This window comes from Salmo salar, chromosome 26 (genome assembly GCF_965601325.2).
Source record: "Salmo salar chromosome 26, fSalSal1, whole genome shotgun sequence".
Classification (NCBI taxonomy): domain Eukaryota; kingdom Metazoa; phylum Chordata; class Actinopteri; order Salmoniformes; family Salmonidae; genus Salmo; species Salmo salar.
This window is the reverse complement of record NC_138316.1, coordinates 34666564-34693731: the sequence shown is the minus strand read 5'-3', so window position 1 is coordinate 34693731 and position 27168 is coordinate 34666564. Positions and strand designations below refer to the sequence as shown.

At 43.6% G+C, this 27168-nt stretch overlaps 1 protein-coding gene across 3 annotated transcripts; it reads right to left on the bottom strand.

Moving 5' to 3' along the window:
- Positions 1-7521: 7521 nt before the first annotated feature.
- On the bottom strand, positions 7522-24706 carry LOC106587817 (hyaluronan and proteoglycan link protein 3). 3 transcript variants are annotated; one of them, XM_082969662.1, is made up of 8 exons: positions 24350-24706; positions 20863-21000; positions 20349-20571; positions 18719-18864; positions 18048-18350; positions 15797-16075; positions 9028-9330; positions 7522-8659 (listed from the first exon to the last, which is right to left on the bottom strand). In XM_082969662.1, coding segments are annotated over exons 1-7 (1302 nt in total). In that variant the 5' UTR covers positions 24351-24706; the 3' UTR covers positions 7522-8659; positions 9028-9118. The 3 variants fall into 3 exon arrangements, with proteins under 3 accessions (XP_082825788.1, XP_082825787.1, XP_082825789.1); XM_082969661.1 differs by having other exon boundaries at positions 24346-24704; XM_082969663.1 differs by lacking the exons at positions 7522-8659; positions 9028-9330 and having other exon boundaries at positions 13909-16075; positions 24346-24694.
- Between the last annotated feature and the right edge of the window lie 2462 nt (positions 24707-27168).

Here is a 27168-nt window from a genome sequence, read left to right as displayed (position 1 = left end):
ATTTCATTGTGGAGCTAGAGGAGTTAGAGCCCTGTCTATGTTCGTAGATAAGATGAGAGCACCCCTCCAGCTAGGATGGAGTCCGTCACTCCTCAACAGGCCAGGCTTGGTCCTGTTTGTGGGTGAGTCCCAGAAAGAGGGCCAATTATCTACAAATTCTATCTTTTGGGAGGGGCAGAAAACAGTTTTCAACCAGCGATTGAGTTGTGAGACTCTGCTGTAGAGCTCATCACTCCCCCTAACTGGGAGGGGGCCAGAGACAATTAATCGATGCCGACACATCTTTCTAGCTGATTTACACGCTGAAGCTATGTTGCGCTTGGTGACCTCTGACTGTTTCATCCTAACATCGTTGGTGCCGACGTGGATAACAATATCTCTATACTCTCTACACTCGCCAGTTTTAGCTTTAGCCAGCACCGTCTTTAGATTAGGCTTAACGTCGGTAGCCCTGCCCCCTGGTAAACAGTGTATGATCGCTGGATGATTAGTTTTAAGTCTAATACTGCGGGTAATGGAGTCGCCAATGACTAGGGTTTTCAATTTGTCAGAGCTAATGGTGGGAGCCGTCGGCGTCTCAGACCCCACAACGGGAGGAGTAGAGACCAGAGAAATCTCGGCCTCCGACTCCGACTCGCTTAATGGGGAGAACCGGTTGAAAGTTTCTGTCGGCTGAATAAGCGACACCGGTTGAGCATTCCTACAGCGTTTCCCTCCAGAAGCCATGAGAAAGATGTCCGGCTGCGGGGACCGTGCGAGGGGGTTTATACTAACGTTACTCTCTGTACTTACTGGTGGCACAGACGCTGTTTCATCCTTTCCTACACTGAAATTACCCTTGCCTAACGATCGCGTCTGAAGCTGGGCTTGCAGCACAGCTATCCTTGCCGTAAGGCAATCGTTCTCCTGTATATTATAAGTACAACGACTGCAATTAGAAGGCATCATGTTAATGTTACTTAGCTTCGGCTCTTTGAAGTCCTGACGAACCATGTCCAGATAAAACCTCCGGGGTGAAAAAGTTGAATGAAAAAAGTTGAGTGAGGGAAAAAGTAAAAATATACGGTAATGAAAAAGTAAAAAACCGTCAGGTAGCAAAGTAAGATCGGCAACAAAACGCACAGCAGCGTAAACAAGTCTGCACAATCTCTCTCTTGCCTGTTGCACCCTCTGTTGGTTGTTCCATGAAGCTGATCGGTTGGAAATATTGAGATAGAAAGAGAGCCCATTATCGCTTTGACAGCATAGGCAACACCTGGTGTAGACCTTACAGTGAAATGCTTACTTAAAAGCCCTTAACCACAATGCAGTTTTAAGAAAATACCTAAAAAAAGACAAGAATAAGAAATAATTAAAGAGCAGCAGTAAATAACAATAGTGGGGCTATATACAGGGGGTACCGGTACAGAGTCAATGTGTCAATGTGCGGGGGCACCGGTGTTGAGGTATTTGAGCTAATTATGTACATGTAGGTAGAGTTTTAAAGTGGCTATATATAGATAATAACAGAGAGTAGCAGCAGCGTGGGGGGGCAATGCAAATAGTCAGGGTAGCCATTTTAATTAGCTGTTCAGGACTCTTATGGCTTGGGGGTAGTAGGTGTTTAGAAGCCTCTTGGACCTAGACTTGCCACTCCGGTACTGCTTGCCGTGTGGTAGCAGAGAGAACAGTCTAGGGTGGCTGGAGTCTTTGACAATTTTGTGGGCCTTCCTCTGACACCGCCTGGTATAGAGGTCCTGGATGGCAGAAAGCTTGGCCCCAGTGATGTACTGGGCCATACGCACTACCCTCTGTTGTGCCTTGTGGTGGAGGTCGAGCAGTTGCCATACCAGGCAGTGATGCAACCCATCAGGATGCTCTCGATGGTGCAGCTGTAAAACCTTTTGAGGATCTGAGGACCCATGCCAAATCTTTTCAGTATCCCGAGGGGGAATAATTGAGGAAAATAAGAACAATCCAAAATATATTTTTGATACTGTCGCAAAGCTAACTAAAAAGCAGCATTCCCCAAGAGAGGATGGCTTTCACTTCAGCAGTGATCAATTCATGAACTTCTTTGAGGAAAAGATCATGATCATTAGAAAGCAAATTACGGACTCCTCTTTAAATTTGCGTATTCCTCCAACGCTCAGTTGTCCCGAGTCTGCACAACTCTGCCAGGACCTAGGATCAAGGGAGACACTCAAGTGTTTTAGTACTATATCTCTTGACACAATGATGAAAATAATCATGGCCTCTAAACCTTCAAGCTGCATACTGGACCCTATTCCAACTAAACTACTGAAAGAGCTGCTTCCTGTGCTTGGCCCTCCTATGTTGAACATAATAAACGGCTCTCTATCCACCAGATGTGTACCAAACTCACTAAAAGTGGCAGTAATAAAGCCTCTCTTGAAAAAGCCAAACCTTGACCCAGAAAATTTGAAAAAACTATCGGCCTATATTGAATCTCCCATTCCTCTCAAAAATGTTTGAAAAAGCTGTTGCGCAACTCACTGCCTTCTTGAAGACAAACAATGTATACGAAACACTTCAGTCTGGTTTTAAACCCCATCATAGCACTGAGACTGCACTTGTGAAGGTGGTAAATTACCTTTTAATGGCGTCAGACCGGGGCTCTGCATCTGTCCTTGTGCTCCTAGACCTTAGTGCTGCTTTTGATACCATCGATCACCACATTCTTTTGGAGAGATTGGAAACCCAAATTGGTCTACAGGGACAAGTTCTGGCCTAGTTTAGATCTTATCTGTTGGAAAGATATCAGTTTGTCTCTGTGGATGGTTTGTCCTCTGACAAATCAACTGTAAATTTCGGTGTTCCTATCACGTCCTGACCAGTATAAGGGTTATTTGTTATTGTAGTTTGGTCAGGACGTGGCAGAGGGTATTTGTTTTATGTGGTTCAGGGTGGGAGGTTGTTTCTTGTTTTGCTGAGTGTGAGCCTGACAAGACTGTTTTGTTGTTCGTGCGTTCTTTCCTTGTTTGTTATTTTGGTGTTCATCTTTATTTAAAATAAAATACAAGATGAGCATCCACATTCCTGCTGCGTTTTGGCCCTCCATTCCCGATGACAACCGTTACAGAACCTCCCACCACAAATGGACCAAGCAGCGGAGTAAGGAGCAAAGGGATTTCGACATGGACTGGCGGGAGAAATGGACGTGGGAGCAGATTCTGGCCGGAGAGGGCCCATGGAGGAAGTCGGGTAAGGACGGGGAATGCTACCGAGGAACACGACTGGCGTTTAAGCCCGAGAGGCAGCCCCAAGATTTTTTTTTTTGAGGGGCATATGGGTAGTTTGGCTGGGCGAGGTTTGAGCCCCAGGCCAAATCCCCGTACCTTTTCTGGGCAACCAGTGGATGGACAGGTCCCGTGCTTCGGGGTAATGGGTACTGTGGCGAGGCCAAGTATTTTTAGGCCGGTACGCGCTATACCAGCGCCCCGCATTTGCCAGGGGGTAGTGGGCATCCAGCCAGTAAAAGCGATGCCAGTTCTGCGCTCGAGACCGCCAGTACGCCTCTATGGTCAAGTGCGTCAACCCAGTCCGACTCGTCCTGTTCCCGCTCCCCGCACTAGCCCTGAGGTGCGTGTTCCCAGGCTGATACGTCCAGTACCAGCACCACGCATCAGGCTTCTAGTGCGTCAGCCCAGCCTCGAGAGTTCGGCAATAGTGGGCAGTCCAGAGTATCTGGCAACAGTGTGCGGTCCAGAGTATCCGGCAACAGTGTGCAGTCCAGAGTATCCGGCAACAGTGTGCGGTCCAGAGTATCCGGCAACAGTGTGCAGTCCAGAGTATCCGGCACCAGTGTGCAGTCCAGAGTATCCGGCAACAGTGTCTAGTTCGGAACCGAGGGAGACTGCCTGTGATCAGGAACCAAGGGAGACTGCCTGTGACCCGGAACCGAGGGGGTCTGCCTGTGACCCGGAACCAAAGGGGTCTGCCTGTGACCCGGAACCGAGGGGGTCGGCCTGCGACCCGGGACTGAGGGAATCTACCTGTGACCCAGAACCGAAGGGGTCTGCCTGCGACCCGGAACCGAAGGGGTCTGCCTGTGACCCGGAACCGAAGGGGTCTGTCAGCGACCCAGAACCGGGTGAGTCTGCCTATGACCTGGAACCAAAGGAGTCTATCAGCAACCCGGAACTAAGTAAGTCAGTTGACGATCCGGAACTAAAAATGATTAACTATGTATTTAATGAGTCTGCCTACAGTGTGGAAAGGAAGAGGTCTGCCTACGATCCGGAACAAGGGGAGTCTGCCTACGGCCCGAAACTAATCAAGTCTGTCTGCATTCTGGAGGACAGTAGGCCGGAGCCTGAACCACCACCTGTATAGGTGGGTTGGGAAGGGGGGGTGTAGCACACACTCCCTTCCCTCCCTTTAGTTTAGGGGGATTTTTTTTTGGGGGGGGGGGGGGGGGGGTTATTTATGAGGTGCATCCGGGGTCTGCAGCTTTAGGGGGGGGGGGGGGGGGGGGTACTGTCACATCCTGACCAGTATAAGGGTTATTTGTTATTGTAGTTTGGTCAGGACGTGGCAGAGGGTATTTGTTTTATGTGGTTCGGGGTGGGAGGTTGTTTCTTGTTTTGCTGAGTGTGAGCCTGACAAGACTGTTTTGTTGTTCGTGCGTTCTTTCCTTGTTTGTTATTTTGGTGTTCACCTTTATTTAAAATAAAATACAAGATGAGCATCCACATTCCTGCTGCGTTTTGGTCCTCCATTCCCGACGACAACCGTTACAGTTCCTCAAGGTTCCGTTTTAGGACCACTATTGTTTTCACTATATATTTTACCTCTTGGTGATGTCATTGGGAAACATAATGTTAACTTTCACTGCTATGCGGATGACACACAGCTGTACATTTCGATGACATGCAGTCATGAGTGAACAGGGAGTACAGGAGGGGACTGAGCACGCACCCCTGAGGGACCCCGTGTTGAGGATCAGTGTGGCAGATATGTTGTTACCTACCCTTACCACCTGGGGGTGGCCCGTCAGGAAGTCCAGCATCCAGTTGCAGAGGGAGGTGTTTAGTCCCAGGGTCCTTAGCTTAGTGATGAGCTTTGAGGCACTATGATGTTGAATGCAGAGCTGTAGTCAATGAATAGCATTCTCACATAGGTGTTCCTTTTGTCCAGGTGGGAAAGGGCAGTGTGGAGTGCAATAGAGATGGCATCATCTGTGGATCTGTTGGTGCGGTATGCAAATTGAAGTGGGTCTAGAGTTTCTGGGATAATGGTGTTGATGTGAGCCATGACCAGCCTTTCAAAGCATTTCATGGCTACAAACGTGAGTGCTATGGGTCGGTAGTCATGTAGGCAGGTTACCTTAGTGTTCTTGGGAACAGGGACTATGAAACATGTTGATATTACAGACTCAAAAAATGTCAGTGAAGACACTTGCCAGTTGGTCTGCTTATGCTCAGAGTACACGTCTTGCTAATCCGTCTGGCCCAGCAGCCTTGTGAATGTTATTTAAAGGTCTTACTCACATCGGCTGTGGAGAGCGTGATCACACAGTCGTCCAGAACAGCTGATGCTCTCATGAATGTTTCAGTGTTACTTGCCTCGAAGCGAGCATAGAAGTTATTTAGCTCGTCTGGTAAGCTTGTGTCACTGGGAAGCTCTCGGCTGTGCTTCCCTTTGTAGCCTGTAATAGTTTGCATGCCCATTCACTTCCGACAAGTGTCGGAGCCGGTGTAGTACGATTCGATCTTAGTCCTGTATTGATGCTTTGCCTGTTTGATGGTTCGCCGGAGGGCATAGCGGGATTTTTTTATATGCTTCCGGGTTAGAGTCCCACTCCTTGAAAGCGGAAGCTCTACCCTTTAGCTCAGTGCGAATGTTGCCTGTAATCCACGCCTTCTGGTTGGGGTATGTACGTACAGTCACTGTGGGGACGACGTCATCGATGCACTTATTGATAAAGCCAGTGACTGATGTGGTGTACCCCTCAATGCCATCGGAAGAATCCCGGAACATATTCCAGTCTGTGCTAGCCAAGCAGTCCTGTAGTTTAGAATCTGCTTCATCTGACCACTGGTGCTTCCTGCTTTAATTTTTGCTTGTAAGCAGGAATCAGGAGGATAGAGTTATGGTCAGATTTGCCAAATGGAGGGCGAGGGAAAGCTTTGTACGCGTCTCTGTGTGTGGAGTAAAGGTGGTCTGGAATTTTTTTCCCCTCTGGTTGCACATTTAACATGCTGATAGAAATTAGGTCAAACTGATTTAACTTTCCCTGCATTAAAGTCCCCGGCCACTAGGAGCGCCGCCTCTGGGTGAGCGTTTTCCTGTTCGCTTATGGCGGAATACAGCTCATTGAGTCCGGTTTAGGGCCAGTCTCGGTCTGTGGTGGTATGTAGACAGCTACAAAAAAATTACAGATGAAAACTCTCTAGGTAGATAGTGTGGTGTACAGCTTATCATGAGATACTCTACCTCAGGCGAGTAAAACCTTGAGACTTCCTTAGATATCGTGCACCAGCTATTGTTTACAAATATTTATAGGCCCCCACCCCGGGCCTTACCAGAGGCTGCTGTTCTGTCCTGCCGATAGAGTGTATAACCCGCCAGCTGTATGTTCTTAATGTCGTCGTTCAGCCACGACTCGGTGAAACATAAGATATTACAGTTTTTAATGTCCCGTTGGTAGGATATATGTGCTTTCAGTTCGTCCCATTTATTTTCCAGCGATTGTACATTAGCTAGCAGAACAGACGGCAAGGGCAGATTAGCCATTCGTTGCCTGATCCTCACAAGGCATCCTGATGTCTTTCCTCGAAAGCTATGTTTCATTTTCCTAAGAATCACGGGGATCTGGGCTTGGGCGGGTGTCTGTAGTATATCCCTCACGTCCGACTCATTGAATTAGAACTCCTCCAATTTGAGGTGAGTAATCTCAGTTCTGATGTCCAGAAGCTCTTTTCGGCCATAAGAGACGGTAGCAGAAACATTATGTACAAAATAAGTTACAAACAACGCAAAAAAACTAACAAAATAGCATGGTTGGTTAATTAACTATGTTTTGAAGCTACAAAGTGATTGTTTACTTGTACATTGTTTACAAACAATGGAGTAAAACAATCTTACATTTTGGGTTCTAATGGGTTGCGACAGTTAAACTAAGCTCATCTACTGTATAAATTATATTTTTCATGAATCAATGGGTAATTATAATTCATTAAAAAGTCTAAAAATGAATGTAGCAACTGCAGATTGCCTCTTTAATCCCTGGCGCTGCCCATGCAAAAACAGGCTTTGCAAAAACTGGCAAGTGTGCCCTCTATCCGTCTATATGGTTGGAAAACAAGGCAGGGATATAAAGAAATAAGTTGTTTCTAGTCGTTTTCTATACTACAATATTAGACATTGTTTCCCAAACACGGATGTTACTAGTCTTTCCTGTCTTCGGCTTTGCGGATTGTGTGTGAAGGATTACATTTTTGGATTGAATTAAATGGTTTTAAAAACACAAACAAACCAAGCATGCCTCTCACAATCATTAACACATTAATCAAAAGCCTCTTAAGGTAGACAATTTATTTAACAAAAATATCAGCTGAGATCAGCTCCTATGTCGTACAGGAAAATGTTTACAAAGAGAGAAGAGTAAATGCATACAATACATGAAGTTTAACTAACAATACACATAATATTACAGTTGAAGCTGAGGTCCGGGTTTAACTACAGGTTCATTCACACAGTGAGGAATCACATTATAGGCAACAGCAAGATTTAGATAGGTCCATAATGTACTAAAGTTGTTGACCATTATTGGTCCAAAATGTAGGTATAGTAGTCATACATTATATTACAATATAACACTGTGACACATCTATCAACAGTCATAGATATGCATACTGTAAAGATCTGGCTCATGACATTAGAACAACTGTGTAGATGTTTTAATACTAACTAGTGTACTTCAATGTTAATCTGAGGACAACCACTGGAAATTAGCTCAGGTATGATGGTGCATTGCATCTGACTGTTGTTCATTCAATCTCTAGATTATATCTGTCCCTATCAAATACCGCCAAAAAAACAGAGCAAGGAAATCTCAAGTCCTTGAATGGTGGACTATGACAAATGTTCCTGATCTCGTTGACCACAGGCTAGATGCAGTGAGTGTTTGATCCTGTGTGAGAAATGCATGTTTACCATGGTGCTGCTAACCTGCTGGTGTAAATAACAAGGGAGGCTGCTCACAAGGAGGACCATAGTAAACATGTACAGCCACTAAGTACAGACAGATAATTCTCCCAGTTGTTTTTAGCAGGCCCCAGCTACATTAGAAATTCTCAGAACTTCACACCATAACACAACCTTCGCATCCTAATATAGTAATTCTAGAATTTCTATTCATGAGATACACCTATTCATTTGTGGATTGTGATCTGTTACCATACTAGAAGAGATGTGAGATATGTAGATTTATCACATCTATCAGATTTACTGCATACCTGCACTGTAGCAGTACACCCCATGCTTCTGGTATGGAGGGGGGAACCCAAAGCTGCGCACCCCTGGTTCAGGCCCATGAACCTCCAGGCAGCGTAGAGCTGGCCCACCTTGGCTATCTGGGCTCCGTCGTTGAAGCACGCCTGCTGGGCCTCAGTGAGGTTGAGCTTCTGGGGGTGCTGGAGGTAATAGACCTTACCTGGAGAAGAGAAAGGGAAACTGTATTGTCTACCCATCCAAATCCAAGCTTAGCATATCTAAAGCTACACTCTTAGAAAAAAGGTGTTATCTAGAACCTAAAATTGTTCTTCGGCTGTCCCCATAGGAGAACCCTTTGAAGAACCCTTTTGGGATCAATGTAGAACCCTTTCCACAGAGGATTCTACATGAAACCCAAAAGGGTTCTACCTGGAACCAAAAATGGTTCAACCTGGAACCTAAAAGAGTTCTCCTATTGGGACAGCCGAAGAACCCTTTTGGAACCTTTTTTTCCTAAGAGTGTACACATACAGTTACACAGTGTTGATCTTTTTCTATGGGATGTACAGAAGTCTAAAAATCTCTCACCTCGGAGGGGGGAGGAGGAGCAAAAGACGTCATAGCGGTGAAGGTGGCGGTGGCGACTATCGTAACTCCTAACCCCGGGGGCGAGGCCCAGTCACCCACAGGGGCTCCGGGGCTTGGTGATGGGGTACTGCACTGTCCCGTCAGCCAGCCAACCTGCATTGCACCAGTTCAGACCCTCCTTCCAGGCCTGGAACAGCTGCTTGAAGGTGGCCAGAGTGGAGTCCTGCTCCTGGCAGACTTGCTGAGCATCATGGTAGGTCAGGTTGTAACGGCCGTGAGGAGGCTGGTAGGGAAACATCACAACTGGAGGGGAGCAAGAGATATGTAATCACTGTAATGTAATTAGATTTTTCAGCCAAACAACAGCCCTGCCACTGGAATTGCAATAAAGCTGAAGGATAGGACTGGAGCAATGTAACCAGAGGTGCAAAGGCAGACAGTCCATGAGATCTAAATTATAGTTTTAACCATGTTTTGAAGGGATACATTGTTTGTTTACAATCAATGGAGTAAAACAACGTATTTTGGGTTTGTGATAGGGTAAGGTAGTTGTACATGCCTCATTAGGAATTGCGTGTGTACGAGTGGCTCTGTTTTATAAAGTCGTTGACCATTGTTGGTCACCACCTTTCCAAATGTGTTGCATAATGGGGATAAAAATGGTCAGACTTGCGTTTACATGTTGACCAACTTTGCCACAATTAATGTACACAGTGGATATATACAAATTAAGGGGTTATTTGAGGCTCTCTCTCACTAATTGGCCAAGGCTTTCGACTCTGTCAATCCCCGTATTCTTATCGGCAGATTCAACAGCCTTGGTTTCTGAAATGACTGCCTCGCCTGGTTCACTACTTCGCCTGGTTCACTTCAACTACTTCTCAGACAAAGTTCAGTGTGTCAAATCGGAGGGCTTGTTGTCTGGACCTCTGGCAGTCTCTATGAGGGTACCACAGGGTTGAATTCTCGGGCCGATTCTTTTCTATGTATATATCAACAATGTCGCTCTTGCTGCGGGTGATTCCCTGATCCACCTCTACGCAGACGACACCATTCTGTATACATCTGGCCCTTCTTTGGACACTGTGTTAACAAACCTCCAAACGAGCTTCAATGCCATACAGCCCTCCTTCTGTGGCCTCCAACCGTTCATAAGTAAAACCAAATGCATGCTTTTCAACCGTTTGCTGCCCGCACCCGCCCACCCGACTAGCATCACTACTCCGGACGGTTCTGACTTAGAATATGTGGACAACTACAAATACCTAGGTGTCTGGCTAGGCTGTAAACTCTCCTTCCAGACTCATATTAAACATCTCCAATCCAAAATTAAATCTAGAATTGGCTTCCTATTTCACAACAAAGCCTCCTTCACTCACGCCGACAAACATACCCTCGTAAAACTGACTATCCTACTGATCCTCGACTTCGGCGATGTCATTTACAAAATAGCTTCCAATACTCTACTCAGCAAACTGGATGCAGTCTATCACAGTGCCATCCCTTATACCACCCACCACTGCGACCTGTATGCTCTAGTCGGCTGGCCCTCGCTACATATTCGCCTCCAGACCCACTGGCTCCAGGTCATCTATAAATCTATGCTAGGTAAAGCTCCGCCTTATCTCAGCTCACTGGTCATGACAACAACACCCACCCATAGCACGCGCTCCAGCAGGTATATCTCACTGGTCATCCCCAAATCCAACACCTGCTTTGGCCACCTTTCCTTCCAGTTCTCTGCTGCCAATGACTAGAACAAATTGCAAAAATCGCTGAAGGTGGAGACTTATACACTGCTCAAAAAAATAAAGGGAACACTTAAACAACACAATGTAACTCCAAGTCAATCACACTTCTGTGAAATCAAACTGTCCACTTAGGAAGCAACACTGATTGACAATAAATTTCACATGCTGTTGTGCAAATGGAATAGACAACAGGTGGAAATTATTAGGCAATTAGCAAGACACCCCCAATAAAGGAGTGGTTCTGCAGGTGGGGACCACAAACCACTTCTCAGTTCCTATGCTTCCTGGCTGATGTTTTGGTCACTTTTGAATGCTGGCGTTGCTTTCACTCTAGTGGTAGCATGAGACGGAGTCTACAACCCACACAAGTGGCTCAGGTAGTGCAGCTCATCCAGGATGGCACATCAATGCGAGCTGTGGCAAGAAGGTTTGCTGTGTCTGTCAACGTAGTGTCCAGAGCATGGAGGCGCTACCAGGAGACAGGCCAGTACATCAGGAGATGTGGAGGAGGCCGTAGGAGGGCAACAACCCAGCAGCAGGACCGCTACCTCCGCCTTTGTGCAAGGAGGAGCAGGAGAAGCACTGCCAGAGCCCTGCAAAATGACCTCCAGCAGGCCACAAATGTGCATGTGTCTGCTCAAACGGTCAGAAACAGACTCCATGAGGGTGGTATCAGGGCCCGACGTCCACAGGTGGGGGTAGTGCTTACAGCCCAACACCGTGCAGGACATTTGGCATTTGCCAGAGAACACCAAGATTGGCAAATTCGCCACTGGCGCCCTGTGCTCTTCACAGATGAAAGCAGGTTCACACTGAGCACGTGACAGACGTGACAGAGTCTGGAGACGCCGTGGAGAACGTTCTGCTGCCTGCAACATCCTCCAGCATGACCGGTTTGGCGGTGGGTCAGTCATGGTGTGGGGTGGCATTTCTTTGGGGGGCCGCACAGCCCTCCATGTGCTCGCCAGAGGTAGCCTGACTGCCATTAGGTACCGAGATGAGATCCTCAGACCCCTTGTGAGACCATATGCTGGTGCGGTTGGCCCTGGGTTCCTCCTAATGCAAGACAATGCTAGACCTCATGTGGCTGGAGTGTGTCAGCAGTTCCTACAAGAGGAAGGCATTGATGCTATGGACTGGCCCGCCCGTTCCCCAGACCTGAATCCAATTGAGCACATCTGGGACATCATGTCCCGCTCCATCCACCAACGCCACATTGCACCACAGACTGTCCAGGAGTTGGCGGATGCTTTAGTCCAGGTTTGGGAGGAGATCCCTCAGGAGACCATCCGCCACCTCATCAGGAGCATGCCCAGGCGTTGTAGGGAGGTCATACAGGCACGTGGAGGCCACACACACTACTGAGCCTCATTTTGACTTGTTTTAAGGACATTACATCAAAGTTGGATCAGCCTGTAGTGTGGTTTTCCACTTTAATTTTGAGTGTGACTTCAAATCCAGACCTCCATGGGTTGATAAATTGGATTTCCATTGATTATTTTTGTGTGATTTTGTTGTCAGCACATTCAACTATGTAAAGAAAAAAGTATTTAATAAGATTATTTCTTTCATTCAGATCTAGGATGTGTTGTTTAAGTGTTCCCTTTATTTTTTTGAGCAGTATATTTCCCTCACTAACTTTAAACATCAGCTATCTGGGCAGCTAACAGATTGCTGCAGCTGTACACAGCCCATCTGTAAATAGCCCACCCAATCATCCCCATATTGTTTTTATTTACTTTTCTGCTCTTTTGCACACCAGTATTTCTACCTGCACATCACCATCTGCTCATCTATCACTCCAGTGTTGGTTTTCTAAATTGTAATTACTTCGCTACTATGGCCTATTTATTGCCTTACCTCCTCACGCCTTTTGCACACACTGTATATAGACTTTCTTTTTTCTATTGTGTTATTGACAGTACGCTTGTTTATTCCATGTGTAACTCTGTGTTGTTGTTTGTGTCGCACTGCTTTGCTTTATCTTGGCCAGGTCGCAGTTGTAAATGAGAACTTGTTCTCAACTAGCCTACCTGGTGAAATAAATAAATAAAATCATGTATTAAAGTTGTTAATAGCAGTGTAATCATGTATTAAAGTTGTTAATAGCAGTGTAATAATGTATTAAAGTTGTTAATAGCAGTGTAATCATGTATTAAAGTTGTTAATAGCAGTGTAATCATGTATTAAAGTTGTTCATAGCAGTGTAATCATGTATTAAAGTTGTTAATAGCAGTGTAATCATGTATTAAAGTTGTTAATAGCAGTGTTGCAATGCTTGAACAGATGGATGCTGAGGTAGAGCAGGACACAAAGTGTTAGACCAGGATTCAATCCCATCCTGGGTTATAGGGATAGGCATTGCACTTTTTAAAGGCAATTTATGATCGAGCCGACATTTACAGTGTTTATCATGAATGGGATCTTTGTAAACGCGGGAACATTGCCTTTAAAAGCCTCAATAACTATAACCCGCAACTGCATTGAATCCCAACCTTAACGTTTTTCTGAACATGTTAAAAACTTCATGGCAAAACATGCTAATTATAATTTGGTGATGTGCTCATTGATGTAAATGAAACATTGCCGAACTGGAACTGGACACTTTCACGTAAGAACATTAAAACATAACATTCCACAAAGGTTTCAGACATAGGAATTGTTAGCTGGGTTGTGTGTGAGTCAGAGGAGGCGGATGGGAGGAGCTATAGGAGGATGGGCTCGTTGTAATTGGCTGAATGGAATAAATGGAACTGTGTCAAACACATCAAACATATGGAAACCACATTTGACTCTGTTCCATTCATTCCATTCCAGTCATTACAATGAGCCCGTCCTCCTATAGCTCCTCCCTCCAGCTTCCTCTGGGGTGAGTGTAACGGAGATAAGATCGAGCTGTTAGCTCGGAGATAAGATCGTGCTGTTAGCTCGGAGATAAGATCGTGCTGTTAGCTCACTCCGCAGCTTGAAATGTTGCCAATAGTGCCATTGAATTGGATCTTTTTTTTTGTGGCGCAACTGGTTAGTACGTTGTCAAGCAGGGTGGTCACCAGTGTTGGCGAGGCAGAGGGCGCAAGATCAAGTACTGGTAAGGATGTTGTGAGCGAGGAAGTAACACTGCTAAGCCTGGTACATGTGCAAGGATTTAATGTTTGAATTGAACATTATAAAAACACAAACAAACCAAGCATGCCTCCAACGTAAGCAAAATCATTAACACATGAATCAAAATGTTGACTATTTATTTTACAAAAATAAGTTAGTATACGTATCCGTTATCATCTAAAACCATGTTAAAACCCACCACCTACATAATCAAACCAACCAACCAAGTGAGGTACAGGCCATACAGTATAAAAGATAAGTACTGGTTTTTGAGATAAACATAAAAACAATTTATAAATCATCACAGAACTGGTTATTCTTGATAATGAATGAATGAATTACTTATTAATTCTGAGTTCAGCTCCTATGTCATACACAAATATGTTTACAAAGAGAGTACAGCAGATAAATACAATACATGAAGTATAAATAAAAATATGCATAATATTGCAGTTGAAACTGAGGTCAGAGTTTAAATACAGATTCATTCATACTTAGTGATGGATCACATTATAGCCTACAGCAAGATTTAGGTGGATCCAGAATTATTAAACATATTAATATTATAATGATATTATTATTATTACGTATAATATTCATACATGACATTAGAGGATCAGTCATAGATTAATTCAAGGAACACTTCAGTTTAACCTCATATTTGTTACATCCAGCACCATACCAGTGTCTGTATATGTGAAATGGTTTTGTAGGCAACAAGGGGTGCGCTCGTAAATTCACTCTGGAGTGCTAGAGAGCGCTCAGAGTGTGCTCTGGGCATTTGTAAATTCAGAGAGTTGTCAGATTGTCCAATCGTAAATTCAGAGTGTTTTGCTCTCGGAGCGTTCAGAGCGAACACTGGATGCTCTGGCCGAGGAGTAGGGTTGTTCTGAGCGTTCTGGCCTCACAACAGCAGTCAAGCACCCAAGCTAACTGGCTAAAGTTAGCTAGTTTGCTAGCTACTTCCAGGCATAAATGAGAGAACACTTCCCTCTGACCATGTTATCCAGAGTGTTGGTGATTGTAACTGTGCTGCTGGCAACAATTTAATTATGCTTTTTTGCTGACGTTTACTGACACCGGCCATATTCAACAGGTGTTGAGAGTACACAAAATTCATCAGTTATTCTGCGCTCTGGCACACTCAGACGAGAGTGCTCTGAAATCGGAGTAGATAGCCAGAGTGAATTTACGAATGCACCCAAGGTAGAAGAAAAGGTTCTGAGAAAATTACGCCCTGTGATGTCACCGGGAGCCATTTTCAAATTAAAACAATGATTTTTGAAGACTGGAAAGTCATTGTATGAAAGTCTTTGTTTTTATTTCAAAATTACAGACAACATCACTGGGAGTAATTTGGTTACAACCCTTTCTTCCATCTTTTTGACTACAAAACATTGAAACGCTCCATTTCCATATGTAGACTGGTATTGTCCTAGATATAATGAATATGAGGTAAAATTTATAGAAAAAAGATACCCTTTAACATAAAGAGCAAGGACATCCTAATCCAGGGAGAAGATATTGAACAAAATGTTCATTTTGTTACAGTGAGTGGCTAACCCTGTGTGGAACATGCATGTTGTTCACCATGGTGCTAACCTGCTTGTCTAAATCACAAGGGAGGCTGACAGACTAGCGAGGACTATAACCCTGAAACACAACCACCAGGCCATCGTATCCCAGTATAATTATTTTTTGACAAGCCTTCACCACAGTAGAGGCCCTCACACACCATACCATAACTTTACATCATAACACAGCCCTCTCACCATAGCATCTTGAATTTCTATGCATGTCAACATTCATTCACGTGGATTTCGTTTTGTTCCCCTACCTACTACGAGAGATGTAAATGGTATGACCTAAGGGTGGTATGTACTTTTATCACATATATCAGATTTACCGCGTACCTGCACTGTAGCAGTACACTCCGTGCTTGTGGTGCGGTGGGGCAAACCCAAAGCTGTGCACCCCTGGTTCCAGGGGGCCACAGTTGCGGCGGGGGTTGGTGATGGGGTAGCGCAGGCTCCCGTCAGCAAGCCATCCGGCATCACAGCGGTCCAGGCCCATGAACTTCCAGGCGGCGTAGAGCTGGCCCACCTTGGCTATCTGGGCCCCGTCGTTGAGGCACGCCTGCTGGGCCTCAGTGAGGTTGAACTTCTGGGGGTGCTGGAGGTAGTAGACCTTACCTGGAGAAGAGGGCATGGCAGAGACCGGAGGTGTATAAGGTGATCAATTCAAAGTTATGCATCTAAGGGAGCTCACTGAAAGTTCACCACAAAATGAAAGTTACAGTAAGAGTCAATTGCAGATTTCTTCAAATGCATATAACAGAATGTTACACAATAGATGGACTGTGCTTGACTCTAGTTGTAGGGTGATTTATCTCTATATCTGCATTATCTCTGTACCTGTATAGTGTGTGTACCTGTATAATGTGTGTACCTGTATAGTGTGTGTACCTGTATAGTGTGTGTACCTGTATAATGTGTACCTGTATAGTGTGTGTACCTGTATAGTGTGTGTACCTGTATGGTGTGTACCTGTATAGTGTGTGTACCTGTATAATGTGTGTACCTGTATAGTGTGTGTACCTGTATAGTGTGTGTACCTGTATAATGTGTGTACCTGTATAATGTGTACCTGTATAATGTGTACCTGTATAATGTGTGTACCTGTATATTGTGTGTACCTGTATATTGTGTGTACCTGTATAGTGTGTGTACCTGTATAGTGTGTGTACCTGTATAGTGTGTGTACCTGTATACTGTGTGTACCTGTATACTGTGTGTACCTGTATACTGTGTGTACCTGTATAATGTGTGTACCTGTATAGTGTGTGTACCTGTATAGTGTGTGTACCTGTATAGTGTGTGTACATGTATATTGTGTGTACCTGTATATTGTGTGTACCTGTATAGTGTGTGTACCTGTATAGTGTGTGTACCTGTATAGTGTGTACACCTGTATGGTGTGTACACCTGTATGGTGTGTGTACCTGTATGGTGTGTGTACCTGTATAGTGTGTACCTGTATACTGTGTGTACCTGTATACTGTGTGTACCTGTATACTGTGTGTACCTGTATGGTGTGTACCTGTATGGTGTGTACCTGTATAATGTGTGTACCTGTATAATGTGTGTACCTGTATACTGTGTGTACCTGTATACTGTGTGTACCTGTATACTGTGTGTACCTGTATAGTGTGTGTACCTGTATAGTGTGTACACCTGTATAGTGTGTACACCTGTATGGTGTGTGTACCTGTATAGTGTGTACCTGTATAGTGTGTACCTGTATACTGTGTGTACCTGTATACTGTGTGTACCTGTATGGTGTGTACATGGATGGTGTGTACCTGTATGGTGTGTACCTGTATAGTGTGTGTACCTGTATAGTGTGTGTACCTGTATAGTATGTACCTGTATAGTGTGTGTACATGTATATTGTGTGTACATGTATATTGTGTGTACATGTATATTGTGTGTACCTGTATGGTGTGTGTACCTGTATAGTGTGTGTACCTGTATAGTGTGTGTACACCTGTATGGTGTGTGTACCTGTATAGTGTGTACCTGTATGGTGTGTACATGGATGGTGTGTACCTGTATAGTGTGTGTACATGTATATTGTGTGTACATGTATATTGTGTGTACCTGTATAGTGTGTGTACCTGTATAGTGTGTGTACCTGTATAGTGTGTGTACATGTATATTGTGTGTACCTGTATAGTGTGTGTACCTGTATAGTGTGTGTACCTGTATAGTGTGTGTACCTGTATGGTGTGTGTACCTGTAGAGTGTGTGTACCTGTATAGTGTGTGTACCTGTATGGTGTGTACCTGTATAGTGTGTGTACCTGTATAGTGTGTGTACCTGTATATTGTGTGTACATGTATATTGTGTGTACCTGTATAGTGTGTGTACCTGTATAGTGTGTGTACCTGTATGGTGTGTACCTGTATGGTGTGTACCTGTATACTGTGTGTACCTGTATGGTGTGTGTACATGTATGGTGTGTGTACATGTATGGTGTGTGTACATGTATGGTGTGTGTACCTGTATACTGTGTGTACCTGTATAATGTGTGTGTGTGTGTGTGTGTGTGTGTGTGTGTGTGTGTGTGTGTGTGTGTGTGTGAGAGTGAGTGTGTGTGTCTCACCTCGGAGGGAGGAGGAGAAACAGAAGACATCATAGCGGTGAAGGTGGCGGTGGCGTCTACCGTAACTCCTAACCCCGGGGGCGAGGCCCAGTCCCCCACAGGGGCTCCGGGGCTTGGTGATGGGGTACTGCACTGTCCCGTCAGCCAGCCAACCTGCATTGCACCAGTCCAGCCCCTCCTCCCAGGCCTGGAACAACTGCTCGAAGGTGGCCAGAGTGGAGTCCTGCTCCTGGCAGACTTGCTGAGCATCATGGTAGGTCAGGTTGTAACGGCCGTGAGGAGGCTGGTAGGGAAACACCACACCTGGAGGGGAGCAAGAGATATGTAATGACTTTAAAGGCATAATCCTTCATTAGTTTCTCAGCCAAACAGCAGCCTTACTTGGTTAGCCTAACTTAGTTGAAGCTGAGAGATGGGGCTGGACCAATGTAACACTTCAACCCATAGAGGGAACTTTAGATGTAGTGCATGACAGTACATGACATCAATAAGATGGGATAAGGCAGATGAACAGTACTAAGCACATTTTTCAAGAATCAATGGATAGGCTATATAATATTTAATTATTTTAAATGACCACATAATAGCTGTAAATATTGCAGATTGCACCTTTAATGTGTGTGAGTACAGTAGTGATGGGAGGGGCTGGATGGCACTATAATATAGTCTACCTCGTAGCTCGAGGTCGACAGTGGCGCTCTTGTCCTCCAGCCCGTCGATGACCTCACAGCGGTAACGACCCGTGTCATTGAGCTGGAGTTCAGTCATGACCAGCGAAGCATCTCCTGGTGAGTCCTGTCTGAGATACACCCGGTCCCTGACAGATAAATAGAAGACTTTGTTATCATCAATGTGTTCAACAGATGTATAAACATTTTTGTGCAGAAAATTATCCATTGTATCACAACAGTTGTGTGAAATGCATTTTCCTCATCTATACAGCCCAGAGTGTCAGTGGTGTAAAGTAACAAAATAAAAATACTTTGAAGTACTACCTACGTAGTTTTTGGGGTATCTGCACTTCAGTTGAATATTGATATGTTTGTCAACTTTAACTCCACTTCATTCCTAAAGAAAATACACTTTTTATTCCCATACATTTTTCCTGACACCCCAAAGTGCTTGTTACATTGAAATGCTCAGGCAGGACAGCAAAAAGTGTCCAATTCACACACTTATCAATATAACACACAATCACCCCCATGTCTGCTCTGGTGGACTAAACTCATGTTGCGTTGGCCAATTGTGTCTGAGTTTTGGAGTGTGCCCCTGGCTGTCTTTAAATCTAGAATCTGACAGTCTGGTTTGCTTAATATAAGGAATTTAATTTAAAGCATTCACATTGACTTTTGATACTTACTGTATGTATATTTAAGACCAGATACTCTTGGACTTTTACTCCAGTAGTATTTTACTGGGTGGCTTAAAAACAATTATTGAGTCATTTACAACCTCATGCTAATGTAACGGGCGTCGTAAGGATTGGACCAAGGTGTAGCGGGAACGTGTATACTCATTTTCTTTATTAAATCAAAAGAAGGAAAAACAAACAAATCACGTATACAAAACAACGACCGCCACTAAACAGTCCTGTCAGGTGCACAGACACAAAACAGGAGACAACTACCCACAAATCCCATAACAAAAACACCCCTATACATAGGACCTTCAATCAGAAGCAACAAGGAGCAGCTGCTTCCAATTGAAGGTCGACCCCATTAACTAAACATAGAAATACACTTACATAGAATATAGACCAAAAAACCCCGGAACACATAAAACAAACACCCCCCTGCCACGTCCTGACCAAACTACAATAACAAATAACCCCTTTACTGGTCAGGACGTGACAGCTAATCACATTAACCTACGTTAGCTCAACCGTCCCGCAGGGGACCCACCAATCCTGTTTTACGATAGCTTTACTTTTACTCAAGTATGACAATTGGGTACTTTTTCCACCTCTGCCGAGTGTGAATTAAGCCTTTTTTTATTTAACCTTTATTTATACAGTGAAGTCCCATTTCGACAGATGTGTCTTTGCGAGGAAGCCCTGAATTCACAAAAATGCAGGAAAAGAAATGCAAGGTACATAATACGGAATTTGTGACACAATTATAACAATGAAAGAATGACAATGAAAGAATGACAGTATAAAAATGAAAGGAATACAAAATAAAAAAAACTATAAAAATCAAAGGCGGGAGCTTAAGAACTACAGTATAGAAATAAAAACACTCACTATACACACATGATCTTAATTGTTTTAGAATGAACGGGCCTGCATCAAGAATAGAGTACCTGAAATCCCCAAAGCTGTGAATGCGGGGCCCGATGGCCACTAGAACGTCTGTCTCATGGCCCCCCATGACGGGCAGCCAGGACCACTTCACCCGCACCCTCCTGGGGGAGCTCAACTCTGGCTCGTACCAGTATCGGCAGGATAGGGTTGCGTTACTCCCCCGCAAAGCGAACACAGAGGGCTGGGAGGAGTCCACATGGAGCTTTACACCGTTAAAGTGGACTAGAAAGGAAAATACACACAAAACAGCAGTTAGTCAGACTTCATTTGGGTCTGTGCAACCTCCTCAGAGAGTTTGAATTGATAAGCCATTTATGGGTCGTGTTCATTAGGCACCAAGGGCCTGAAAGAGGGAGGAACTACCTGGACTTGTTCAATAAGAAAGGCTCACTATCGTTTTCAATTGCAAAACATTTATGTGTATGTTACATGGAAGGTGGATGCATTGCCCCTACCTAAGGCATGTACTCATGTTCAACTCTTCATTCATAAAACATAAGTGTATGCTCCTACTCTCTCCATTGCCGTTTCCGTTGAGAATGTCTTGGTAGAAGAATCTGTTGGAGTATCCGAGGGCGGGCAAGCAGGAGAGGAGCAGCTGAAGCAATATCGCCAACAGTGGGAGAGGGTGAGCCACCATCATCCTTGTCACTGAACCACAGAGGATACAAGCAAATATAAGGCTCTGGGGTACGAGTATAGTGTCTTTAGCCTAACGAGTACGAGTATAGTGTATAGTATAGTACGAGTATAGTGTCTTTAGCCTAATTATAATACTCTCCCTTCTCCCCGAAGTGTGCACTTGTTCACTCCCCTCATGGATATAAAAGGACTGGACTGATATCTGTTCAGCCAATTCAACCACCATTTCAATTATTTGAAATCCTTGAGTGGGAACGAACCAGTGCACAATGCAGGGAGAAGGTGCACAATGCAGGGAGAAGGTGCACAATGCAGGGAGAAGGTGCACAAATAGAGTTGGGATGGTGTCTTGACTGGACCCCCTTCCCAGTGGTTCCCATATGGTGGGACGGGACTCAGAGGAGGGTCACAGATAATTCCCTCTGGGTCGCGGCTAAAGACTGGGGCCTGTTCAGACACATTGATTTAGATTATGTGGTGGGTCTAAGAAAAACATGTTAAGAGCTGTAAAGGGTGTGGGAACCACTGACTTTGACTGACCCCAATCTCAGCCCCCTGACATTTCTCCACAGCTAGTGCTATCCAGGATCCTTGGGATCTCCCTACCCTAAACCCTAACCCTAACCGTAGTCCTTACCCTTACCCTAACCATAAACATAAACCTTACCTAACGATAACCCTAACCTTAACCCTTATCTTAACCATTTAACATTTAAACTTCAAGGATCCCAGTTAGGCACTAGCAGCAGGGGGGAGAGAGGCTAGTGCCTATCTCCCTAGCCCTAATTCTGTTACGTTCCACTTGCATATTAACAGTAGTCGTATCTATAAACTGCCAATAGGTGGCAGTATCATGTGTTTTGTATGGCAAATCTGCAACTGAAGTTTATGTCACTGTTTGAGCATTGCAATGGTTGTAGATTAACATTTTTGTTTTGTTTTATTTACTACGTAGTAAACTTTGGCTCCTAGTCAAAAGCTGATGTGAAAACAACATCTTAATTTAGCAATAATTTGTCTGTGCTCTTGCTCCAGATGTCTGTGCTTCTGACCCAAATACAGTCTATTTAATCAGGGTGAATACGGGAACTAAATGCATAATACAATTAAATCCATCTAAAACATTTTACTGCAGTTCATTTCCCTGAATACTAGATCTGAAAGGCGATTTCATTTCATGTCTATAGTCTTTTTTCCTGTTCATTTCTCAGAGGTTTGCCATGGGGTGAAGGGTAGGGGTTGTTGTGTTTGTAGGTTATTACATTTCAATGTGTTTTGTGTTTTACAGATTATTAAAAAAAATAACATTTGGTCACAAAAAAAACAGTACTCAAAATATTCAATAGGTAACAATACATGTGTTTTGAGTCAACATCTCAATTAGACTTCTTGATCTTAATAGTCTTTGATTATAACATAGAAACCTATAGAGGCAATTTCCCAGGAAGTCGGTAAGGAATATGATACTGCCTCCTGTTCTGCACACCTGACATTACTTACACAGAGCGACGATTCCAGTAAAACAACTTATCAAACTACGTAGCGACGATACGAGTAATATAATTTATCAACCTGAATCAGAATAATCTTTTTCAACCTGACACCGTTAATTTATCATCTGTTTTATGATATTCTTCATGTGGTGATTATTATTTACTTACAGTTTTACAACTAGCTCGTACAATGCCGCGTGACTTTTCTTCTTCGAGTTTTATTAAACCCCTAAATATTATATCAAAGAAAAGGGAGAGATGCAGTTTCTTATGGATGTTCAGCAGAAAAAAATGGTAAGTATGCGGAGTTCTTGGACCGTCCTCAAAAAAGGTACCCGCCTGTGGCTATAGTGGCACCATGGATTCTGACCGCAATGATGACACAAAAACCATACCCAAGTACTTGGCTTCAAAAGAATATATGAAAATAATCTACAAGTTTTCCCAAAAACCTTAAGTAATTTACGGTTGTGTGAATGTATTAGAAACAAAGCAAAGCCGATCCATCTGACCATTTGATTTCATTATAAACGGATCCAATGCATAATTGCCAGGTCAGCAGAAATAATAACTGACATGCTCTAATACACTGCATGAATTGAGTCACTTTCCCCAGAGTCTCTAAAACTTTAAAGGGGCATATACATTTGTTGACTTTTAAATAATGATATATAGAGTGAGCTCCAAAAGTATTAGGACAGTGACACCTTTTTGTTGTTTTGGCTATGTACTGCAGAACTTTGGATTTTCAATGATGCAATGACTATGAGGTTAAAGTGCGGACTGTCAGTTTTAATTTGAGGGTATTCCCATCCATATCGGGTGAACCGTTTTCGACATAGTCCCCCATTTTAGGGGATCAAAAGCATTTTGACAAATTAATTTACAGTATATGTGGATTACATTTGTCAAAAGTGTAGTATTTGGTCCCATATTTCTTAGCACGTAATGACTACATCAAGCTTGTGACTTTAGACATTTGTTGGATGCATTTGCTGTTTGTTTTGGTTGCGTTTACGATTATTTTGTGTCTATAGAAAGTAATGGTAAATAACATATTGCGTCATTTTGGAGTCACTTTCATTGTAATTAAGAATAGAATATGTTTCTAAACACTTCTACATTAATGTGGATGCTACAATGATTACAGATAATCATTAATTAATTGTGAATAAATATTAGTGCATGCACAAATATCACCCCTCCACCTCCCCCCAAATGCTAACCTCCCTGTTATTGTAATGATGAGAGATTAGCAAGTCTTGGGGATATCATATTTGTGCATCTGTAACTTTCTCACTCATCATTATTCACCATTCAGGATTATCCGTAATCATGGTAACATCCACATTAATGTAGAAGTGTTTAGAAACATATTCTATTCTTATTTACAATACAAGTGACTACAAAATGACACAATACATTATTTACCATTAATTTCTATTGGGCACAAAATAATCGTAAACACAAGCAAAAGAAACAGCAAATGCATCGAACTAATTTGTGAAGTCACAATCTTAATGTAGTCATTGTGTGCTATGAATATGAGACCAAATACTTAACTTTTTACTACTTTAGTACACATAAGTGAATTTTGGTCTCCTAAAATGGGGGGACTATGTACAAAAAGTCCTGTAATTTTTTTTGTGGTTCACCCGATAGGGATGAAAATACCCTTAAAGTTGACAGTCTGCATTTTAACCTCATAGTCCAGAGCCAAAACAACAAAAAATGTGTCACAGTCCCAACACTGTACCTATTGACTACTGAAGAATATAACTTAGAAATGCCTCCTGAGTTTAGTTCAACTATTGCACCCCCATTAGAACCCAAAATGAAAATGTAAGCTTGTTTTACTTACTCACTTTCTGTTGACTTCTGCCTGCTGTGTAGTTATGGGGCCCCTCTCATTACAGAATCCCTATCTTCTATCACAACCCCAACCATAACAAATGAGCTCATCTTGGCCAGCTGTTGGGGGAGTAGAGGGTTGGTTTGCAGCCTGCAGAGAGAGAACAGAGAGGGTTACACTCTCTTCTGATCCATCTATCCTAAACACACTGTAAAGCAGATGTTATTCATCTCAGATGCATGGAGCACTCCAGCTGGCAACTGTTGTTTCTGTGTGCAACCTTTGCTTTTACGGTGCACTTGCACTGTGTCCACATACACGTGTTCGTGCACATACACAGACATGCGCACACATACACACGCACACACACTCTCTGTCTCTCCTCTTGCCAAACACACACACACACACACACACACGTTTTAAAATCCTTGTGTGGACCAAACAGTTGATTCCCATTCAAAATGTGTGTGTGTGTGCATCCGCTTGCTCCCCAACAGTTGGAAACTCTTTGTGCATACAGTGCCTTCAGAAAGTATTCATGACTTATTCCACATTTTGTTGTGTTACAGCCTGAATTTTTTATCACCCATCTACACACAATACCCCATTATGACAGTGAAAACATGTTTATAGAAATGTTAGCAAATTTATTGAAAATTAAATACAGAAATATCTAATTTACATTAGTATTCACACCCCTTTGCTATGACACTCCAAATTGAGCTCAGGTGCATCCAATTTCCTTTGATTATCCTTGAGACGTCACTACAACTTGATTGGAGTCCACCTGTGGCCAATTCAATTGTTTGGTCATGATTAAATAAGGTCCCACAGTTGACAATCAGAGCAGAAACTATACCATGAAGTCCAAGGAACTGTTCGTAGATCTGCAAGATATAATTGTGATGAGGCATATATCTGGGGAAGGGTATAAAACAATTTCTAGAATGTTGAAAGTTTCCAAGAGCACAGTGGTTTCTATCATGGGGAAATGGAAAAAAGTATGGAACTACCCAGACTCTGCCTAGAGCTGGGCGTCCGACCAAACTGAGCAACCGGGCAAGAAGGACCTTGGTCAGTGAGGTGATCAAGAACCAAATGACCACTCTGACAGAACTACAGAGTTCCTTGGCTGAGATGGGAGAACCTGCCAGAAGGACAACAGTCTCTACAGCCCTTCCCCAATCTGGGCTTTATGGGAGAGTGGCCAGACAGAAGCCACTCCTGAGAAAAATGCACATAACAGCATGCCTGGAATTTGCAAAAAGGCTCCTGTAAGACAGAGCATAAGCAAAAGATTCTGTGGTCTGATGAGACAAAAATGTAACCTTTTTCCCTGAATGAAAAGTGTTGTCTGGAGAAAACCAGGCACAGCTCATCACCCGTCTAACGTCATCCCTACCATGAAGCATGGTGGTGGAAGCATTTCAGCGGCAGGGACTGGGAGACTGGTTGTAACGATCGTCTAACAGAGGGGACCAAGATGCAGCGTGGTAAGTGCTCATATTAACTTTAATGACACTTTAAATAAAAGAAGAAAACAAAAGCCAACAGTTCTACCAGGTCAACACAGAAAACAACTACCCACAAAACCCCAAAGGAAAACAGGCTGCCTAAGTATGGCTCCCAATCAGCGACAACGATGTACAGCTGTCCCTGATTGAGAGCCATACCAGGCCAAAACAAAGGAATACAAAGCATAGAAAAAAGGACATAGAATGCCCACCCTTGTCACACCCTGGCCTAACCAAAATAGAGAATAAAACCGTCTCTATGGCCAGGGCGTGACACTGGTAAGGATAAAGGGAACAATGAATGGAGCAAAATTCAGGAAAATCCTTGATGAGAACCTGCTTTAGAGTGCAAAAGACCTTTGACCAGGGGTGAAGATTTACGTTCCAATAGGAAAATGACCCCAAGCATACAGCCAAAGCAATGCTGGAATTTCTTTAGAAGAATGTGAAAGTCCTTGAGTGGCCCAGCCAAAGCCCAGACTTGAGTCACATTGAAAATCTGTGGAAAGACTTGAAGATTGCTGTTCATAGCCACTCCACATCTAATTTAACAGAGCTTGAGAAAATCTGCAAGGAGGAATGGGAGAAAATCCTCAAATCCAGATGTGCAAAGCTGATACTGACATACCCAAGATGACTCAAAGCTGTAATCGGACCAAAGGTGCTTCTACAAAATATTGACTCAGGGTTGTGAATACTTATGTAAATTAGATATTTCTCTATTGATTATTACTTTGAGGGCACTGTATATTATTACATTTTGTGATGTTTTTGTTTGTTTTGTTCTTCGGCAAGGGTTTTTTGGGCCGTTCGTGCACATAGAGCTTTTTTTCAAGGAAAGACGATGTTCGGAGCCTACGGCCCTTCGTCGGTCATTGGTCAACAGTAGGGATTCTTCAATTAAGTGTTTGTTATCATTCAATTATAGATGACTCGTTTTCACGCACATTTTTACAATTGAGAAATACTGCACCAAACATCTTATTTAGATGTAACATTTTGTGACTAAGATTTTGTGACAAGGATAGTAAAACCACACACAAACACACACAGTGCTAACATATAGTCAGAGTGTAGTTGAAAGCCTTGGCCAGGGGCTAGACATACCAGCCTGTGTTAATATCAGGGAGATGAGGCGCTAAGAGGGTCTGATTACTACTATAAACACCAGTCTATTGCCCTGCCAGGAGAGTCTTGTATTGGGTCATAGATGCCCTGTCCCAAATGGCACCCTATTCCCTATATAATGCACTACTTTTAACCAGAGCCCTATGTGCCCTGGTCAAAGGTACCATATTTAGATGGGTGCCATTTGGGA

Bases quoted from the DNA above. Each gene is read 5' to 3' on its own strand.
- LOC106587817 (XM_082969662.1), bottom strand. The intron at 16,076-18,047 runs GTGAGACACACA...CCTCTTCTCCAG, and splicing joins TTTCTCCTCCTCCCTCCGAG to GTAAGGTCTACTACCTCCAG. The intron at 9,331-15,796 runs GTACGCGGTAAA...GCTCCCCTCCAG, and splicing joins AGTGTACTGCTACAGTGCAG to TTGTGATGTTTCCCTACCAG.